The sequence below is a fragment of the Schistocerca gregaria genome, chromosome 8 (assembly GCF_023897955.1).
Source record: "Schistocerca gregaria isolate iqSchGreg1 chromosome 8, iqSchGreg1.2, whole genome shotgun sequence".
NCBI classification, from domain to species: Eukaryota; Metazoa; Arthropoda; class Insecta; order Orthoptera; family Acrididae; genus Schistocerca; species Schistocerca gregaria.
The window spans coordinates 290403428-290424266 of record NC_064927.1 but is presented as its reverse complement, the minus strand read 5'-3'; the positions used below and the strand labels follow the sequence as shown (position 1 = coordinate 290424266).

General features: G+C 40.1%; 1 protein-coding gene across 1 annotated transcript in view; it reads left to right on the top strand.

The window, feature by feature from the left end:
• LOC126285149 (carboxypeptidase D-like) overlaps positions 1-20839 on the top strand; it is a 225740-nt gene that overhangs the window by 176474 nt on the left and 28427 nt on the right. Inside the window, exons 21-22 of the mRNA XM_049984464.1 lie at positions 4895-5033; positions 18222-18376. Coding sequence (XP_049840421.1) covers positions 4895-5033; positions 18222-18376 — 294 coding nt within the window. The remainder of the gene's footprint in view (positions 1-4894; positions 5034-18221; positions 18377-20839) is intronic.

Below are 20839 nucleotides of genomic sequence, written 5' to 3'. Positions count from 1 at the left end.
GGAAACAAAGGGAACTTCACAGCAAACATAAACATAGCCAAAGCCTTGCAGACAAACAAAAATTACGCAAAGCGAAATGTAGTGTGAGGAGGGATATGTGAGAGGCGTTCAATGAATTCGAAAGTAAAGTTCTATGTACTGACTTGGCAGAAAATCCTAAGAAATTTTGGTCCTATGTCAAAGCGGTAGGTGGATCAAAACAAAATGTCCAGACACTCTGTGACCAAAATGGTACTGAAACAGAGGATGACAGACTAAAGGCCGAAATACTAAATGTCTTTTTCCAAAGCTGTTTCACAGAGGAAGACTGCACTGTAGTTCCTTCTCTAGATTGTCGCACAGATGACAAAATGGTAGATATTGAAATAGACGACAGAGGGATAGAGAAACAATTAAAATCGCTCAAAAGAGGAAAGGCCGCTGGACCTGATGGGATACCAGTTCAATTTTACACAGAGTACGTGAAGGAACTTGCCCCCCTTCTTGCAGCGGTGTACCGTAGGCCTCTTGAAGAGCGTAGCGTTCCGTAGGATTGGAAAAGGGCACAGGTCATCCCTGTTTTCAAGAAGGGACGTTGAACAGATGTGCAGAACTATAGACCTATATTTCTAACGTCGATCAGTTGGAGAATTTTGGAACACGTATTATGTAAGAGTATAATGACTTTTCTGGAGACTAGAAATCTATTCTGTAGGAATCAGCATGGGTTTCGAAAAAGACGGTCGTGTGAAACCCAGCTCGCGCTATTCGTCCACGAGACTCAGAAGGCCATAGACACGGGTTCACAGGTAGATGCCGTGTTTCTTGACTTCCGCAAGGCGTTTGACACAGTTCCCCACAGTCGTTTAATGAACAAAGTAAGAGCATATGGACTATCAGACCAATTGTGTAATTGGATTGAGGAGTTCCTAGATAACAGAACGCAGCATGTCATTCTCAATGGAGAGAAGTCTTCCGAAGTAAGAGTGATTTCAGGTGTGCCGCAGGGGAGTGTCATAGGACCGTTGCTATTCACAATATACATAAATGACCTGGTGGATGACATCGGAAGTTCACTGAGGCTTTTTGCAGATGATGCTGTGGTGTATCGAGAGGTTGCAACAATGAAAAATTGTACTGAAATGCAGGAGGATCTGCAGCGAATTGACGCATGGTGCAGGGAATGGCAATTGAATCTCAATGTAGACAAGCGTAATGTGCTGCGAATACATAGAAAGATAGATCCCTTATCATTTAGCTACAAAATAGCAGGTCAGCAACTATAAGCAGTCAATTCCATAAATTATCTGGGAGTATGCATTAGGAGTGATTTAAAATGGAATGATAATATAAAGTTGCTCGGCGGTAAAGCAGATGCCAGACTGAGATTCATTGGAAGAATCCTAAGGAAATGCAATTCGAAAACAAAGGAAGTAGGTTACAGTATGCTTGTTCGCCCACTGCTTGAATACTGCTCAACAGTGTGGGATCCGTACCAGATAGGGTTGATAGAAGAGACAGAGAAGATCCAACAGAGAGCAGCACACTTCGTTACAGGATCATTTAGTAATTGCGAAAGCGTTACGGAGATGATAGATAAACTCCAGTGGAAGACTCTGCAGGAGAGACGCTCAGTAGCTCGGTACGGGCTTTTGTTAAAGTTTCGAGAACATACCTTCACCGAAGAGTCAAGCAGTATATTGCCCCCTCCTACATATATCTCGCAAAGCGACCATGAGGATAAAATCAGAGAGATTAGAGCCCACACAGTAGCATACCAACAATCCTTCTTTCCACGAACAATACGAGACTGGAATAGAAGGGAGAACAGATAGAGGTACTCAGGGTACCCTGCGCCACACACCGTCAGGTGGCTTGCGGAGTATGGATGTAGATGTAGAATACAAATCCAATTTAGAAAAATGTTGATGAGATGAAAAGTTACTTGAAACAATGTCAGTTTGCTGAACCAGTCTCTATCCATTTGCCACTGTAATGTGTAGGAATTCTTCAGTTTGGCAGGAGTTCCATGGTACCATCAGTTCCAAGGAAGACAGCCTGGGACCTATAGTGATTGTCACAAAAGACAAATATTGATCTGAGGTATAGTTTTGTAGAAGTAATGATTCCTTAAATATTTACAATTTCAGATCCCAATGCTTCACAAGTTGCTTCTAAAAATGTTACGTACCCCAGTTTCCTCTTCTATGGAATAGAAGGAGTTGACAAGGAGAATTTTTTTCAATTTGTTTCCTAATTTTACTTTGTTGTCTATCAGACATTTTGTATCATTGAGTAAGTGATAAAAAATTTAAATTGCAGCATTATGCACATCTTTTCATTCTAAGGGTAATCTGAATGTGGAGTAATTAACATCATTTTTCCTTCAGGTATCATCATTATGGACATCATTATTCCTTTTGAACTGCAGTGGATTATTTACCATAAACTTTTTGAGGGAATAGTTACTACTCACCGTATAGTGGAGATGCTGACTCACAGATAGGCACAGCTAAAAAGACTGTCACACAATAAGCTTTCAGCCAACAAGGCCTTTGTCAAAAATAGACAACATACACACAAATACATACAGGCATGTGCACACACACATGCAAACACAACTCACACATGCATGATCACAGTCTCTGGCAGCTGAATCCTGACTATAAACAGCAGTGCATGATGGGGGAGAGGCAACCGGGTGGGGCTAAGGAAGAGGCTGGTGTGGGGAGGGGGAGAGATAGCAGGGTAAGTTTGGGGGGTGACAAAGTGGTGCTGTGCGAGCATGCAGGGATGAGGTGGAGAGAGGGTAAGGCAGTTAGATGCAGTTGGGAAGTAAGACAGATGGTGAGGCAGGGGGGGGGGGGGGGGGGCAATGTAGTGGAGAAGGAGAGAAGTAAAAGGACTGGGTGCATTGGTGGAATGAAGGGCTGTGTAGTGCTGGAATGGGAACAGGGAAGAAGCTAGATGGGTAAGGACAAAGACTAATGAAGTTTGAGGCCTGGAGGGTTTTGGGAACATAACATATATTGCAAAGAGAGTTCCCGCCTGTGCAATTTAGAAACGCTGGTGTTGGTGTCAAGGATACAGGTGACACAGGGTGTGAATCAGTTACTGAAATGAAGAACGCTGTGTTTGGTGGCGTGCTCAGCGATAGGGGGGTCCCATTGTTTTTTGGCCACAGTTTGTCAGTGGCCATTGATGCGCACAGACAGCTTGTCTGTTGTCATGCCCATGTAGAATGCAGCACAGTGGTTGCAGATTACTTTGTAGATCACATGAATGGTTTCACAGGTATCCACGCCTTTGATGGGAAAGGTGACTTTTGTGACAGGGCTGGAGTAGGTGATGGTGGGAGGATGTATGGAACATGTCTTGCATCTAGGTCTATTACAGGAATATGAGGCAAGAGGTTGGGAGCAGGGGTTGCATAAGGATGGACGAGGATATTTTATAGGTTTGGTGGGCGGCGGAGTACCACTTGGGGAGGGGGGAGGGGGGGGGGGACGACGTGGACAGTGGGTAGAGGACATTTCTCATTTCAGGGCATGATGACAGCTAGTCAAAACCCTTTCAAAGAATTCAGTTGTTCCAGTCCTGAATTATACTGAGTCATGTGGAGAATGCTTGTCTGTGGCTGGATGGTGGGGCTTTGGGAGGGGGTGTGTGACGTGAAACATTAGGCTTGGGAGACCTGTTCTTGTACAAGGTTGATTACAATCTGTAAAGGACTCAGTGAGACCATCGGTGTATTATGAGAGGCACTGCTCATCACTGCAGATGCGATGGCCTTGGGTGGCTAGGCTGTATGAAAGGAACTCCTTGGTATGAAATGGGTGGCAGCTGTCGAGGTGAAAGTATTGCTGGTGGTTGGTAGGTTTGATATGGACAGAGGTACTGATCTAGCCATCTTTGAGGTGTACGTCAACATCAAGGAAGGTGGCTTGTTGGATTGAGATGGACCAGGTGAAGCAATTGGGAAAGAAGGTATTGAGGTCTGGAGAAATGTGAGTAGAGTGTTCTCACCCTTGATCCACATCACAAAGACGCCAGTTGTAGCCTTGACTAATCATCATTCGTCCTGGGACACTCTGAATAAAACTGTTTTTCAGTGTTAGTGTTACTTGGTTTTGATTTCTGTTTAGAACTCAGAAAGTGACTCTTGAGTATGGTAGAAACCTGTACTTGTGTCTGCGTAAGAAGAGCAATCTCACGTGTATGCTGTCTGTCTGTTTAGTGTATGTGTCATAGAGAGCAGTTGATTGTTATCAAATTTGGTGACTAATGGTGTAATATCTTCAAAATTGGATGGGTATCAAATAAAAAGTGTATTTGCTGTGGTGGAAATTTGTAGGAGGAAAATGCAGCTCTGATACAAAAGTAAAAAATAAGCAAGAATAAAAACAAAAGCAGTTGTTTTATTGTAAATAAGTATTTTTGCATTCTTGTCAGTACTGAGTAATTTGTTGTATGAGATGATAGAAATAAGAAGGTTACAGTTCAGCAGAGAATGATTTTAGATAAAGAAAGAGAGAATCATTGACATCCAGTGAGAACTAATGACAGAATTTAGAAATTGATCCTATTTGTCTCTCTCTGTCTTCTTTATTCTAACATCCTGAATTAAACATTCATTGTTTTGTCCTTGTAAACCTTGCACACTGTTACTATCAGGTGTCAAGCTAGATGGTTAAGGGAATCAAAAAAGTCCACACCCCACTGTTGTCAAGATTCGTCAGTGGAACTTGCTGGAATCCGTATGGTATATTTCCAGAAAAGAATTTTCCTCCAACTTCTTTATTCTAATTGATAGTATTCTTTGTGTGTATTGTAATTAATATGTAATGTTATTTATTTCTTAAAGAGAGTATCATTAACTCCCTTTGGAATGACTTTACTGTTTCATAAATTTCAGAATGCCAGAGTGATGATCATGCCAGCGGTTAACCCAGATTCTTTACTGGAAAATGTAACTGATTCCTCTGAAATTATCTCTGGGAGTGCAAATAGTAAAAACTCACATGGTGTAGAAATTGATAAGGATTTTCCTACAGGTAATTGACAGGTTGTTGTAAAGTTGCTCGTAAGTTGATTCACAAAAACTGAAACACAGAAATGTTGAAAATTTAACTACAATAGTTTTTATATGTAACTATCTAGGCAATACAGATAGTATAATCTGTTGTGGTTGTGCCCTTTTGCATTTTTTTTGTGGTTGCTGGCTGGACAAGGAGAGGGTGGTATAATTGGTGAGTGACCAGTTCCCACTCACTACAACACAAGTACACACGTGGTTAAAATACACTTTATTATAGAAACGAATTGAGTACTTAACTTTAGTGATGTCCAATCTGAAGTTCTGTGGTTAACAGCTGTGAAATAACATGTATTAATTCTTAAATCTTGTCCATGTCCATATCACAACTACATACAATGACTAATATTCCTTCACAGGTAACTAAGGTGCAAGGCAATGACCATCACTGTGGAAGACTAGAGCACATGCAACGTATTGAGGTGCAAAGTGAACTGAGTACCAATGTGATGTATGTACGGTGCCCCCAAGTGACGTTATCAGTGTGTAGCATGGGATCGTGTCTTGGTCTTCTCTTGTCATAGGTGCATCTAATTCAGCGCCTGCTGTTCTATGTTTCTTAGTGTTAACCAGTGTGCTGGCGAAGGCGTGCGCCTACACAATCCCCCCCACAGAAACACCATACCATTGTCGTGTACTGGAGATATGAACGACAATGGAGCCGGGAGCCATAGCTGTGGAGGGTGGTGTACTCCCAGCCGTATCCTGCCATCTGGCTTGTGAGAGCAGAGGAAGTCCTCTTAAAAACACTGCCCTGGATACACGTACAGTCCTGAGGGCCTCTCCTGGTGCAGTGATGGCAATGGCGATGGCAGGTCCTGGTCCATCAGGTCTGAGAGCGGCGTTAGTGCGATGGCCATTGGCTTATTGTGGGGTGCCATGACGGCACCAGTGGGCAGATGCAAAGGCCATGTGGTCCCATGAGGGCATGCATCTGGGGGAAAAAATGCAGCTGAATCATGGGGCAAACGGCAAATGCAAATTTGATTCTGGTGACAACACTGCAAACCATCAGGACCTGCAATTAGATACATATATGTACCGATGCATTTCTGGGTCTTGCCTTGCCCCCACCGGTGATGGTCTGTCACATGGGTGGGAGTAACAGGAGGCGAGAAAAAGTTGCAGCACCTGTTCCCATGTGTGGAAGGTGCGAAGCTTGTCCATCTGTTGTTTAAAAGTGCATATGAAGCATTCTGCTTCTCAATTGGACTGCGGGTGAAACTGAGTTTGTTAGAGGATGGATGCCATTTTATTCACAAAACTGTTTAAAGTAATGTGACATGAACTGAGGACCATTGTCTGTAACAATGACTTCCGGCAATCCTTCAATGCAAAAAATTGAGGACAAAACTTGAACAGTGCTATTTGATATGGTAGAGTTCATAGGCACCGCAAATGGAAACTTGCTAAAAGAGTCTACCACTATGAGCCAACTAGTGTTCCAAAATTGTCCTGCAAAGTCTATGTGCACTTGTTGCCATAGGGATTGAGTCTTAGACCAAGCTGAGAATGTCTGTGATGGAGCGGATTAGTTTTCCATGCAAGTGCGACACTTTTATGTCATCTGCTGAATGTGGGCATCCATGCCCTGCAAGTAGTACTGGTGCACTAACTGTTTAATGCAAACATTCCCCAGTGTCCTTGATGAAGCAGTTGTAACACATCCTGTAGCAGCACTGTGGGAATGAGCACACACAATTGTCCACTGTCAGATTGTACTAAGATCACACCTTGTTGTACTGAAAGCTTATGCCGATGAGCAAAGTATCGGCACAATACTGCATTCTGAAAACTGTTCAGTGAGTGAGACCAAGATGTGTAAATGTAATGCAACAAAATCTTTAGATCAGGGTCTGCTTCCATGGCCTGTGCAATTTTTCTGTAGTTCAATGGAAAAGGTTGCAGCAGTTCTTTTAATTCATTGGCTACTCTGTCTCTTGAAGCAATCTGAATGGGTAGAGCCCGGAAAAACTTAGGCTACACTGTCTTTTGGATTAAAAGCAGTCATTGAAAGTATGGTGTCTTGGATGCTAAGGCCAAACAAGTCTAAGCCAAAAATATTTTCACTGTTTCTTGATAGCAACATTGTAAATTTCACTGTCCTTGTGTGAGATTTGTAAGTGGCAGGCAAACTACACTGTACAAGTACTGGAATTTCCTGTCTGTTGTATACAGTGAGGTGCATGCTAGATTTTGAAAGGCGTGGTGAGCTTAACTGTTTGAACGTGGCACAATTAAGCAAAGTTACAGAAGCACCCATATCAGTTTGAAAGCCAACCCGATGGCCAGCAATTTGTAGTGTTACAAATGATTTGTTGGAATAGCATTGCAATGCACTGAGGCAAGATGAGGGCACAACCTTACTTGAATTGCTGCTAGATCCTTTAGTAGGTTTTGAAAACGATGCATTCACAGAATGTGCATGAGACCTGTTGCTGCAAGAGTTGGCAGAAATGGTGTTCTTTTGCCATTGCAAGCAAACTGTCTGGACATGGCATTTCTTTCCACATGAGCAGTGTTGTAACTGGGACAGGAAAGATCGCAGGGTTGCTGCGAATGAAAACTTGGTGGCTCCAAACGGGAGCGGCCCGCGAATGAACAGCATGGACAAACGGGAATGGAAGGACAAGCACGACGACAGACAACTGAGCAAGACACCAAGGTCAACAACAAAGTATTAAGCAACAGGGTCACAAGAGATAACCCCACAAAATAAAAAAAAACGTCCACTAGTAAACGGGAAGTAAGCACAACATAAACACAATGTCTGTAAGTGAGATATCAACCGACTCAATGCGAATACCAGCCTGCATTGCTGAGTGAGAGGCAGCCACCTAAATACATGACAGGGTATGTTGCTAATGGCCACTGGGACCATGTGCTTCATAGTGGCGCCCTCACATTAGACTCGGGCCAGGAGTGCCTGCACCACAGCTTACAGTGGCGACTGCTGCAGAGACATCTAGTGGTCATTGAGTTCCATGCCACCTGGTGCAGATTGGAAACCCATGGGGCTGTGTACTAGAAGCAGCATGTTGTGTTGTCACTTATGGCAAGCAAAACAGTGAGGGCAAGAATTCACTAGATTTACAGGCCTGACTACTTGTTTAGTAGGCTGTCTGTGCATCAATGTGCACGCTCACTGTGGCGGCTGAGTGGAGTGGTCGTGGGCAAGAGTTTACTCGATCCCACAGATCAGGACCTGATCAAAATGGCAGTGGAATCAAATTGTTCTAATATTTGCAATACTTGATGGAGCAAAGGATATGAATACTTGAGAATCTGTTCTCTAATTCGGCTATCAGGCACATCGTATGTGATCACATCAGGATCATCATGTCACTATAAAAGTTGCCACAACCACACTTGAGTTTACATTACCTAGTAAGACGCTGTAAGCTGGTATACCATTGATGGTGGCGAAACAACTGAAATCTGGGGTTTCCATGATGGGCAGGAAATAATGAGATTCCACAGTACCTTTAATTCGGTGAACTTCAAAGTGGGCTTGGAACTGGGTAAGATATTTGAGCCATTCCTTTTGTTTTTCACAGAAGTGCCAAATTGGTAGAATGTTGTTTGGGGGCACTTGTTGGAAGCAATTACTGTAAGTAAACAGCTATGTGGTGATTTGCTGGTCCTGAAACTGAGAAATTTGATTTAGTTCCCGAGCTGGAACAGTCTGTAGCTGAGGTGCAGGGCAATGGTGGAGGGGGCAGGGTATCCATTTTAACACTAACAAATTACAGCAAAATAGGAAAAGACAGAGAAAAGCAATGTGCAAAAACTCTGAAAAAAGAAATAGATTAGTTCTGCAGTTCCCCTCCTGTAATACACGCAATACTGAGAACCAATGAGCAAACAGAATCGCTGTAATGACAGCTCCCATGCAGCAACCTAGAGCACATGAAAAGCAAACAAAACTTGTTGATCAGAATAATCACCACTTGTTGTTGTTGTGCCCTTTTGTAATGTTTTATGGTTCCTGGATGAATGAGGGTGCTATGGTAGGTTGGTGGCTGGTTTCCTCTCACTACAACACAAAATGTGCACATGGTTAAAATACACTTCATTACAGGAACAAATTGAGTACGTAACTTCAGTGCTGTCCAGTCTGAAGATTGACAGCAATCAACTAGTATATGCTAATTCTTAAATATTGTCTGTGTCCATATCACAACTACATACAATGACTAATATTGCCTCACAGCTAGCTGAGGTGTAAGGCGATGACTATCATTGTGGAAGACTAGAGCATAGTGCGACATATTGAGGTGCAACGTGAATTGAATCCTGATGCGATGTACTGAGGTACTGAGATTGAAAGACTGAGCCAGCCCGGTTGGCAGTGGTGGTCTATATGCACCCTGCCCAAGAGGCGTTATTAGCGCATAGCCTGGTGGCATGTCTTGGTTTTCTCTTGTCATAGGCACACTTAGCTCAGTGCCTGCTATACAGTGTTTCTTAGTGCCGTCTGGTGTGCTGTCAAAGGCATATGCCAGCACATAATCTGCAGCTATTCATATCGCTTTCCTGCATAGTGTAAGTAATGTGAGCTTACTGACTAAATACGACAAATGTTAATAGCACAGTAATCTTGTGTTGCGTCAACCTTTAATGCGATCTCTCAGGTTTTCTTGATGTTTTTGGTTAACGACATGCTTCTGGGTGTTCAGCCAAATTGTTGTTTCCATTTTATGCATGCAATAATTGACAGACAACTCAGTCATCATCTTTAGGTGCTATGAGATGTACTTTTATCTGTCTCACTGCCTAAGAACACAACTTTCAGCACCTAAAGAAGATGACTGTCCTGACTGTCAAAATATTTTGTGCATAAAATGGAAGCAGCAACTTGGCTGAACGCTCAGCAGCACACCTTTAATCAATCTTTTAAATTTTTTTCCAGTACATACGTCTTGTTCGTCTTATTGTGGTTAAGCAGTAACACACTAACTACACACTCTGCAGCTGCCAATAATATTCTGAAATTGAATGTGATTGCAGATAAAATCTTCTAGAAAAAGGAGTCACCATTATTCTGTCTACAAATTCCTAATGAGACAGCTGAGAAGTAATTGAGCTTGTAAGCGTACTGACCTGTGAAGTAGCACTGCTGTTAATCGATGTCTTGTTTCTTGCAATCTCTTCACATTTATTAACGCCATTAAAATACAAATGTTCAACTTGCAGTTAATAATTTCAGAAGTTCATATATCACAGGGTAGCACTTACACTATGGAATTTTGACATAGTGACATTATTTTTATGCTAACCTTTCACAGTCAAGTTCTGTCTATCAAACATCATAATGACAAAGGCAGTTATACAGTCACTGTGCATATTCACCTCATTATTTGTATTATTTAGATACAAAAATAACTTATTGCATGAGGTTACCAAGGACTGAATTACACTTGGTATTGTACAATTTGGCTATTGGACACTGAATAAATCATAAATTAATATACATGTTGATTGGTAGTGACCAAGAGATGTTATGAAGTAGGTTACTAAGTGCATACTCCCAAAGGCATGCCTATTTATAGACAACTGTAAAATAAAATTCAGAATTAGTTATTATATTTTATATATAGTATCACTAACCAATAACATTGCAAAATCAGAATGCACAAAATTGTAATGAAGAAAAAAGCAATTTTCTTTAACTATGCATCAGCTAATGGGAAAATTGAAAAATTATAGGAACTACGTTGTGGAAACAATGTCTACTTCTTTGGCGATTCCCATAGCTCACTAGAAGCTGTTACAAAATGAAATTTACTCAGTAGAATAATCAATAAACTAAAAAGTTTTAGTAGTAAAAGTTCATATTTTTGGAATTAAAAAAAAATCAGTGATACAAAACTATGGGATTGAATTTTGGAAATAATCACCGTTAAGAATTGAATATTCTGGAAGAAAAAAGTTTAATTATTACTAACTTTTTAAATAGTAAATTTTTGAAAAAACTGAGACATTTGTTGTGAAGAGGATGAGCTGTATGACTTAAGCAAAAAACATCTGCTAGCTCACTTTAAGTTTCAGTGCTATGTGTTCTTTACCAAACTTAAATACTGAATATTTATGTATGACTATTTTTTGTAGGTAATTTATCTATACTTTTATTGTTAATAATTGACAAGCTATATCTAGAACAATTAATTCCATCTACTTCATGTAATTGTTTCATATGTGTTCCACACAAAATGTGACAAATAAAGAAAGAAATTTAAATGGATAGATAAAAAATCTATTCACCAAGCAGCAGCAGAACACTTACATAGAAGATGGTTGTAATTGGCAAGCTTTCGGAGCCAGTGGCTCCCTCATCATGCAGAGAGTTGAAGGGGTAGGAATAGGGGTGAAGGAAAATGACTAGAAAGGTCAAAGAAAAAGGGTAGATTTCAGGAAATTCACCCAGAACCACGGGTAAGGGGAGGCTTGTCATACGGGATGAGAAAGAAAGCTTTATTGTTGGGAACTGCAACAGATGAGATTGTAAAACCTGAGAATTTAAAGGTGGAAGACAGGGTAATATGCTTAAACATCATGCATGAGTTAATAAGAGTGAAAAGCTAAGTTCATTGTACATAACAGAGGTGGGAGGGGAGTGGTGAGAAATAGACGGGAAAGATGCAGGAAACTAAAATGGAGTGAAGCAAGGAGTAGTTACAGTGAAGAAATGCTGAGACAGAAGAAATTGACATAAATGAAGGCCAGGTGGGTGGCAAAAACCAAGGACATGTTGTAGTGCTAGTTCTCAGGTGAGGAGCTTTGAGAAACTGGTGCCTGGGGAAAGATCCCAGATGGCACATGTGGTGAAACAGGTGCTGAGGTCACGAATGTCATGTTGTAGAGCATTTTGTGCAACAAGATAATGAGAGTTGCCAGTATACTCCCTCTGCGTATGCCCATTCATCCTAATTGATAATTTTGTGGTAGTCATGTCAATGTAGAAGGCTGAACAGTCTACATAACAGCTGGTATATGGTGTGTGTTGTTTCACAGGTGGCCCTCCCTTTGATAGTATATGTTTTGCCAGTTACAGGGCTATTATAGTTGGTGGTAGGAGGGTGCTTAGGGCAAGTCTTGCAGTGGGGATGGTCACAGGGGTTGGAGCCATAAGGTAAGGAAATGGATGTAGAAGGAGCATAGGGTCTGACAAGAATATTACAGAGACTGGGAGGACGACAGAAACCTATTCCAGTGAAATGCTCGTTAACTCACACACCTCCAGTTCGTAACATGTTGTCGTGCCATGTATGTTAAGAAGTATTAAGAATTTACAAGACACAAATTCATAATACAATAACATAAATTCCTAAGCACCAGATAAATAGTGTAATTATTTGTAGTGGTGTTGATGCAGCATGCTTTAAATTTAAAGGAACTTTTATCTAGCATAAATTAAGAATTTTGGCATATTAATCAAATGTCAAATAAAACTATACATTTATCAAAATCGACTGTATTAAAATGCCACAGAAGTATCAGCACCACTGCACTCACTTTCTCAGAACCTTTTCGACACAACGAAGTCTTCACCAACGATCCACAGATTCGAAGCTGAATACGCTACCAAAATTCTGTATGGCTCCGCATTCCATCGCCATCATTTTGTGGGAACAAATCTGTTGACATTCAAATCGGGTGTAGATACCAGAAAACAGACACTTTCCGAAACCACCCATGATCTGCACGGAACACTTCCCCCCAGTGGAATCGATACAAACAGATCTAAAGTACACAGTAAACAATTGATATAGAGAGTTTGCAAGATGCTTGTAAATTCTTCAATGATTCTGACATGTTATTCAAGTCCCACTAGAGACAGGCATCATGCAACAGATTCCCAGTCAAATTCATCAGTAAATTAATATTTTCATTTAATTTAAATAACCCCCTTAGACTCAAAACTAACAACAAATATGAACAAATCTCGCCCCCCTTGTTTAATTCTGTGCAGTGAAACTGCGTACACAAATTGATACTCCATACGACATTAAATTATTCTCCCAAAATATTCTCAGATAAGCAGATAAACATACATCTGTCTTCCTAGGTAAGCATTATTAATTTTCATTTTCCAAATTTCTCCAAACTCCACGCACCCAAATTGACATGACCATAACTTATAATTCAGAAATTACAACAAACATAAAACCATCCAAAAACTTAAGCCCAACACACACATACACATAAAGAAATCCCTTATATACCCCCAAAAACCTAATTTATAGGCATACTGTGCACTGATTTTTTACTTGATACCATTCACCAAATAATTGAGTTCTGTGACCACCTCGCACCCAAATGTGCATCTAAACTAGACCTTGTGCCAAAAAAAAAACCTTATGCGACGAGACACCAAACAAACTACAATAAATCCTGAAACAAGACATTGCAAATAACCCCTCCAAATAATTTTATAATCGAAACACAGATACACATATTTATTAACCCACTTTCCCCTGCCTTATCGGCTTACTTAAACCGCCAACTGCTGTTTTAATTTTTACCCTATTTACAGGTAGTAATACTAATTTCTTATTTTTTACCCTATGTACAAAACCTTCCAATACTGCCAACACATTACTTCCAGAATCTAGCAGCGCATCTACTTTCTCGTCATTTATTTTTGTCTCAATGATAGGCTGAACATTAATCATTTCTTTTTGCTCTAAACACTGTTCCCTCAATAAATCATTCTCTATTTCTCGTCCCTGCTGTTACATCATGTAAATTATAGCTACAGTGTCATGCAGTTTCAGAATCAACAGTACCATGAAATTCCACTGTGTTTTGATTTAAACCTGAGCATAATACCTTTTTCTCTCCTACATGCTCCTCCGCCACATTAATTGCAGATCCGTGATACACGCACAAATTCATCAACAGCTGGCAAGACTAATGCTATGCTGCCCTTATTAAACTCCTCAACAACTTTTGCCATCACAATATCACCTGAAACATCACCACCTTCATCACTATAATTATTACCCATTGTTAGTACATCTTTAGAATTTTTTGTAACTCTAACTCCACCAAATTCAGCTCCACCTCAGCCTCCTTTTGGCACATAGAATCTTTCATTGTATTAACATTCACACACTCTTTTGTCTCACATTCAGAAAACAAACCATTTAACCATAATTCGTCGTCATTGCCTTTATCGTTATCTTTCATTATCATAGGATTACATCTTTTGCGTACCATCTGATTTGAAAATTTACCTATTTGATTCTCATCTCTTACTAATTTCATTTCAAAATACTGACAACTTTCTGCTGATTTATTAACACCTTCACATTTCTATTTAGTCGTGTCCTATTCATCGCCAGTTTACTTTGCCATCTCCGGACCTGAGATGTGGCGAAACTTAGTTCCCCGATCTTCCGTTACACTGGTTCATTTTGACATGTACCGGTCCCTCAAATCTACGTTCTTGGGGTTGGTTGATAACTTGCCAGATGTCTTTTATAATTATTACTCAGACTGTAGTTAAGATCTCCACTCTGAAAACTAATTGTCTGCTTACTTGGCAGTTTAATTTTCAACACCCATTCTAATTTTTCTACAAAGTCCAAAAATTTGTCTGTTGAGTTGCTAGAACTGTGCACTAGACCCCACTGCAAATTTTCTGGTAACCGCCTTTTCAATGTCATAATTTCAGTAAGTACTTCTAGTGAACATTTCACTTGCATTATTCTCGGAAGTTCACATTTACAAGATACTTGCATCAACCTGCTCCCATATTTAAATGTTGGCCCATTCAGAAACTCATTATAGAGTCATGTTTGCTTTGCTTCACTCCAGAACGTGTTCAGGAAACTGCTTTCAAATATTTTGTAGGTAGTGAGCGCATCACTATGAATATTCGCTCATGATTGCGGCTCACCTTCCAAATCTCTTTTCACGAATTTTATGTTCGCCTCATCAGACATTGCCCTTATAAAACCATCCTTGCATGCTACTAGAAAATTTACTGGGTGAAATTTCTCTTCATTTCCAAAACATATGACCCTTCCCAAGTTCATCCACAGAACACTGATCACTGTAGAGATTTGATGTGCAGCTAAAGAATTCAGTTCACTTTTTATTTCATTGATTTGCTTTTTAACTTCATCATTTTCAATTTTTGTGGCAGATTCTACTTGTTCCTTTATTTTATCTACTTCTATCTACTTTCTCCCCTTTCCCTATTCGAATGGATAAGTTGCTAATAGCCTCTGTTGCCTCAGCCATTAGAGCATCTTGCCTACTCATACAATTGTAAGTTGCCTCCCAGATCTGCCTGCAACTTCTCCATCTCATCACTGAAATTTCTCTCAGCTTGATCTACCTTAGATTTAAGTACACCAACTTCATCAGAAATTTTGTCCATTTCATCCCGAATGGTTTTTAATTTTCTGTCTACCAATCCCTCGATTCCACTAGCAATTTTACCTTCTTCGTCTTTCACAGTCAAAGCTATTTCAGATTGAACTGAATCAATTTTTACATTTACGTCACTCATATCAGTTTTAACAGAATCCATTTTTAACTTTATGTCACCTATATTGGTTTTGACATAATTAGTTTTGGATCTCATATCAGTTTCAACAGACTCAACTTTGGAACCCAATCCTGTATCATTTGCATTTATTGCAACATCATGTCTCCCCCAAATTCATCTCCATTGTCTGATTTTGGACTATACCCGTTAACTCACAACACTGAGTAAAGTAATACTTTAGAGTATAGTACGGAAGGAAAGCATGTCAGGGTAGTGGACTGAAAGAAAAGCTGTTTGGCAAAATTGAACAATTCAAAGTTGACATTGGAATATCAACCATTTTGAAGAGGATTTATTGCTACTCACTGTAAAGATTACACATTGAGCTATGAACAGGCACAATGGTCACACTGAGCTTTCAGCCAAAGCCTTCTCCAGAACATAGAGGGAAGCACACACATCCCCACAAGTAGGCATACTTCATGCACACGTGACTGTTATCTTTGGCCACAGCTGCCAGACTGCAAACCATTGCATTGAATGAAAACAGAAATCTGGAGTGGAACAGTGAAGGGAGAGGACTAGGTATGGGCGGGGGCAGAGAAGAGCACTGTCTGTCAGAGCATGGAGGCAGTAGATGGTGGCAGGACAAGGCTGGCAGGTGCAGTGTCAGGGGCTGTGGAGGAGGAGAAGGAAGGGGTGGAGCAGGAATGGAGAGGAACAGAGAAGGAAAAAGACTGGTGGGTGCACTGACAAAGAACGGTGCCCATTGAGGGTGAGGGGATTAAGTTCTGAGAAGGTGATAGGACATATGGGGCAGAAACTGTTGGGTTAAGGATTGTGGGGATAGTAGGTTATCCTAGGTTAAGATCTGGATAATTTCGAGAGTGGCGAATGTGTTGTAATGATAACTACCACCTGCAGAATACAGAGAATCTAGTGGTGTGGGGAATTTGTGCGTATTTTGGCATGTCAGCTTGTATTTCTATGCATCTTTTTCTGTGATCCAGCTCTCCTCCCAACCACCTAATGCATTCATTTGCACATTTTGTACATCATTTCCCATTTCTGAAATGCCATCTCTGCTACAGTGGATCCCTACTCCGCAAAAACAGACATAATGTCTTTTGGGACAACAGCAATCAGTGAAATTATAATGTTACTTAAAAACCGTCTTGATTGCAAATTTTTATTCATATGACCGGTTTCGGTTCATATGAATAATAATATTTGCAATCAAGACGGTTTTTAAGTAACATTAGGATCCCTACTCCATCTTTCTACATCAGTATAGAAAATTATACTTTTCTCTGGGTAAATGCTGCCTAAACCATAGAGTCCTTCCAGATAGCCTAATCATAAAAATTCCAGATAGCCTAACAATAAAAATTACTTTCTGTGGATTCCACCGCTCCTTTTGCAGTGATCTTCACTTTTTTTTGGATCCTACCAGTCCCTATGCCTCACAAACCTGGTACTGCAAAAACATATCTCCATGGCACAGGCATCTCAGAACATCTCTGAAACTGAAGTCCTTGTTCTCCAACACCTGGAAGAGCATTCCAGTCACCACTTATATATTTTGTCAAACCTTCTGACATCCTCCTGCTGCCACCTTGAGTCACCACTATGCAACTCCTATCGGATCCACAGTGTTCCACCCCGTCAACCCTTTCAGCAGCCAGACTCTGCGTACCTGACCTTGTCAACTTGCCACCTTACCCAAAACTCTGTACCAACAGTCCAGTAAATTTAGAGTGCCTAAATAACCATGGAATACTGTTGTTAACCTTTACACCAAAATCTTGAGCCCCACAGAAGTTTCAGTCCTATCCAAAAATCTCACCTTCAGCCCTATAACCAAATTTAACAACAGTGGACCTGTCAGATGCCTACTCCTGATCCCTGCAATGGAAACACTTCTGTTCCATCAGTCATTCCACCCAAGCCACCACATTCCCAATCCTGAATCCTGCCTCTCCCATTTCACACCTCCATTCAATCATTATCCTCAACCCCTCACACCTGACCAACTCTTGGACACCTTCCAGGAATTCCTTACCTCCAATCTGGCCCCATCATCATTACCTAAGTCCCTTCCTAAAAACATCAGTCTTTCAGCAGAAGAAAGGACAGTCATTTACAACCTCAAAAAAGATCCTCATCTAATTGTCCTACCTACAGACAAAGATTCCACCATTGCCATTGTTAATTGGAGTGACTTCCTGGCAGAAAGCCTCTGCTGAATGTCTGATTCCTCCAACAATAGACTGTGCCAGAGTGGTCCCATCCTGGAAGTCCAGCACAACCTCCTATCTTTGTTTAAAGCTTTGCGACCTTCCCAGAACCTCTCCCCTGAATCCATTTCTGTACTCACCCCTACAACACTCAGAGCACAGGCACGTGCCCCCCCCCCCCCCCCCCATCCCCACCCTGCACACACTCAAACAAGTGCAACTCACAAACATGTGACCATCTTCTCTGGCCACTGTGGCCAGATGGTCTCCTGAACTTTCCATTATATGGAATTATTTATGTTACTCAAATTCATCATTTATAGATTCAAGGAAAATCATCTTCTGAAATATAATGTCAGTTTCATGAGGTTTCAGTTTTCAAATAAAGATTTATATGTTTTCCTTGTAGGTGAACTGCCAAAACACATCCTGCAGCCTGAGACACATTTGCTGATGAAATGGTTGGAGAGTGTAAACCCAGCACTGGTGATCAACTTACGTGCTAGTTCAGTACATGTTTCTGTACCTTCTGCATCAGGAGAACTTTCTCCCTTGGATAAAAAGGTAAGATTATGTTTTTTCTGCAGGATGAATTACATACCTTGTTCCATATAAAGATACATCAGTAAAAGCCAACATACAGCTGTAACTGGATAACACATAAACCAGTTTGAAGAATTGCTGTTTCACAGGTTCATATTTAAAAAAGATTTAAGCCTATATTAAATTTCTTTTCACTATTTAAAGGAAATGCTAGTCTTGAAGTGGTACCTGCCTTAATTTTTGTTATGTATTTGAAAATAATAATGTAAACAAATTATGATATTTTAAAATAATCAATTAATACCAATTGATGGGATAATGTACTCATACAAATCTGGCCTCAGTGGACCATCATGTAATTAATTGTACTTGAGAATATGTACACAGGTCTTCACAACAGTTTTAATTGTGTGTTGTAATTTATATTTATGTCCATGGCTCATGTGACCAGGAACATCATATTGATAATGACTCACTGTAAAAAAGAAAGAAAGAAAAAAGAAAAGAAGAAGAAGAAGAAGTGTATCTTTTGTCTCATATTGGTACTTGGAGGTATAACTCACAACACTGAAATTCTGTTACATGTAAATCTGAAGCATTTTGCCCTGTGAATGTAAGCACTCTTCTGACATTACAATTCTCTGGCACCAAGAGTCTGAGTACAAATGAAAAGATCAGACAACTTGCAGAATGCAAACATGGCTCTCAGTTCACAGTGAGTAGCATGCATGAAATCTGATAGGCTTACAATAGAGAATACACAAGTAAAATTTGTTCATTTGATTTGATTTGTGTGTTCATTTGGCAGTAGTAAGGAACTGTACTGAACTTAGTGCAGTGCATATTGAGGGGAACAAAGAGGGTGACACTGTGTGTGTGGTTATTTCACAAATGTCCCAGGAAATAAAATGTAACATCATATTTGAGCCTAGTGTTTTATTTTCAAACATATAAATACAACAACCTTGTTTTCAAAGAATAATGTAACATTTCAAGACATCACTTGGTAACATGCTCTACTTTTCTGGCTACTATTTAGTGTAGGTATGACTAATACAACATGAAAGTCACTTTATGGGTTGAACATAGTTTTGCGTATGTGTTAAGATTAAAATCATTTCAATGTATCACAATAAGTATTTTTATGTAATCACATTCTCTGCTGTAATGTGTATTCAGCCACCTAGATGTTTTGGGTTTGGAGTTTGTTTAGGATACAAATAACTGTGTTAAGAAGAACAAGTGCTGCAGATTATAGCTGATATAGTATTTTTATATAATAATCAGATGAAATAATTAAAATGAAACATTTTTTCAAACACAGTATAACTTCAAAGCAGTCATCCATTTTAGACATGCAATATGTATTCAGATACATAGTATAACACCAAAAACAATCAATTATTGACAAAATTATTTATTTGGATAGATAAAAAAACTACTTACCAAGTGGTGGCAGAGACTGTTGTAATTGACAAGCTTTGGAGCCAGTGGCTCTGTCTTGAGGCAGAAGGGTTGAAGGGGAAGGAAGAAAGGTGAAGGAAAAGGACAGGAGAGGTTTAGGAAAAGAGGTAGATTTTGGGAAAGTCACACAGAACCACCGGTCAGGAGAGACTTACTGTACGGGACCTTCTCATCACATGTAGTAAGTGCCCCCCCCCCCCCCCCCCCAACCCGACTCGCATTTCTGGGTGATTTTCCTGAACTCTACCCCTTTTCCTAGACCTCTCCAGTCCTTTTACTTCTTCATCCTTTTTTCTTCCCCTTCAACTGTTCTGCCTGAAAAGGAGGCCACTGGCTCCAAAAGCTTGCCAGTTACAACAGTCCTTTATGTGTGTGTTCTGCTGCAGCTTGGTGAGTAAATTTTTTATCTATCAAATTGAATAATTTTGTCAGATACATAGTGTGATCTTCACCCAGTCCCCCTCTTTTTTGAAGTAGTTTCTGTAATTAAATTATTCTGCTAACATCAAGTGAAATGAATCATTGAAAACTGTGTTTTTATTAATTGATTCCATCAATTTCAAAGTTTCCTCAGCCCCAAGCTTTCGGAAATTGTTTCATTGTATTGCTTTTATTTGTAATAAGATTGCTCTTAGTTCAGACTCTACATTTGTAAATTAGGAGACTGGACTGTCTGAAGCTGTTTTGGGGTGTTGTACAGGAACTCTGTGTAGTATTTATGGTATTATGCTTAGCACCATTATCCTGATGGAAGATAAAATTGTTATCACCTAGGTAAAAACAAGTGACCAGCCCCATGATGTCACCCGAGCAGCACTATTTATCTTCTCTGGCATAATGATGGAAAACTATATACATGAACCTTCCTCATTGATTAGTCTACCTATTAGCAAAAACCCTATCAAAATCCCAACAGCAGTTCCTGTGATCAACCTTCAGATAAATACAGAAAAGTACTGTGGGGGACTTAATTTCAGTAATATGTATAGACTGCACAAGTCAGCATACAGTGTGTGGCAG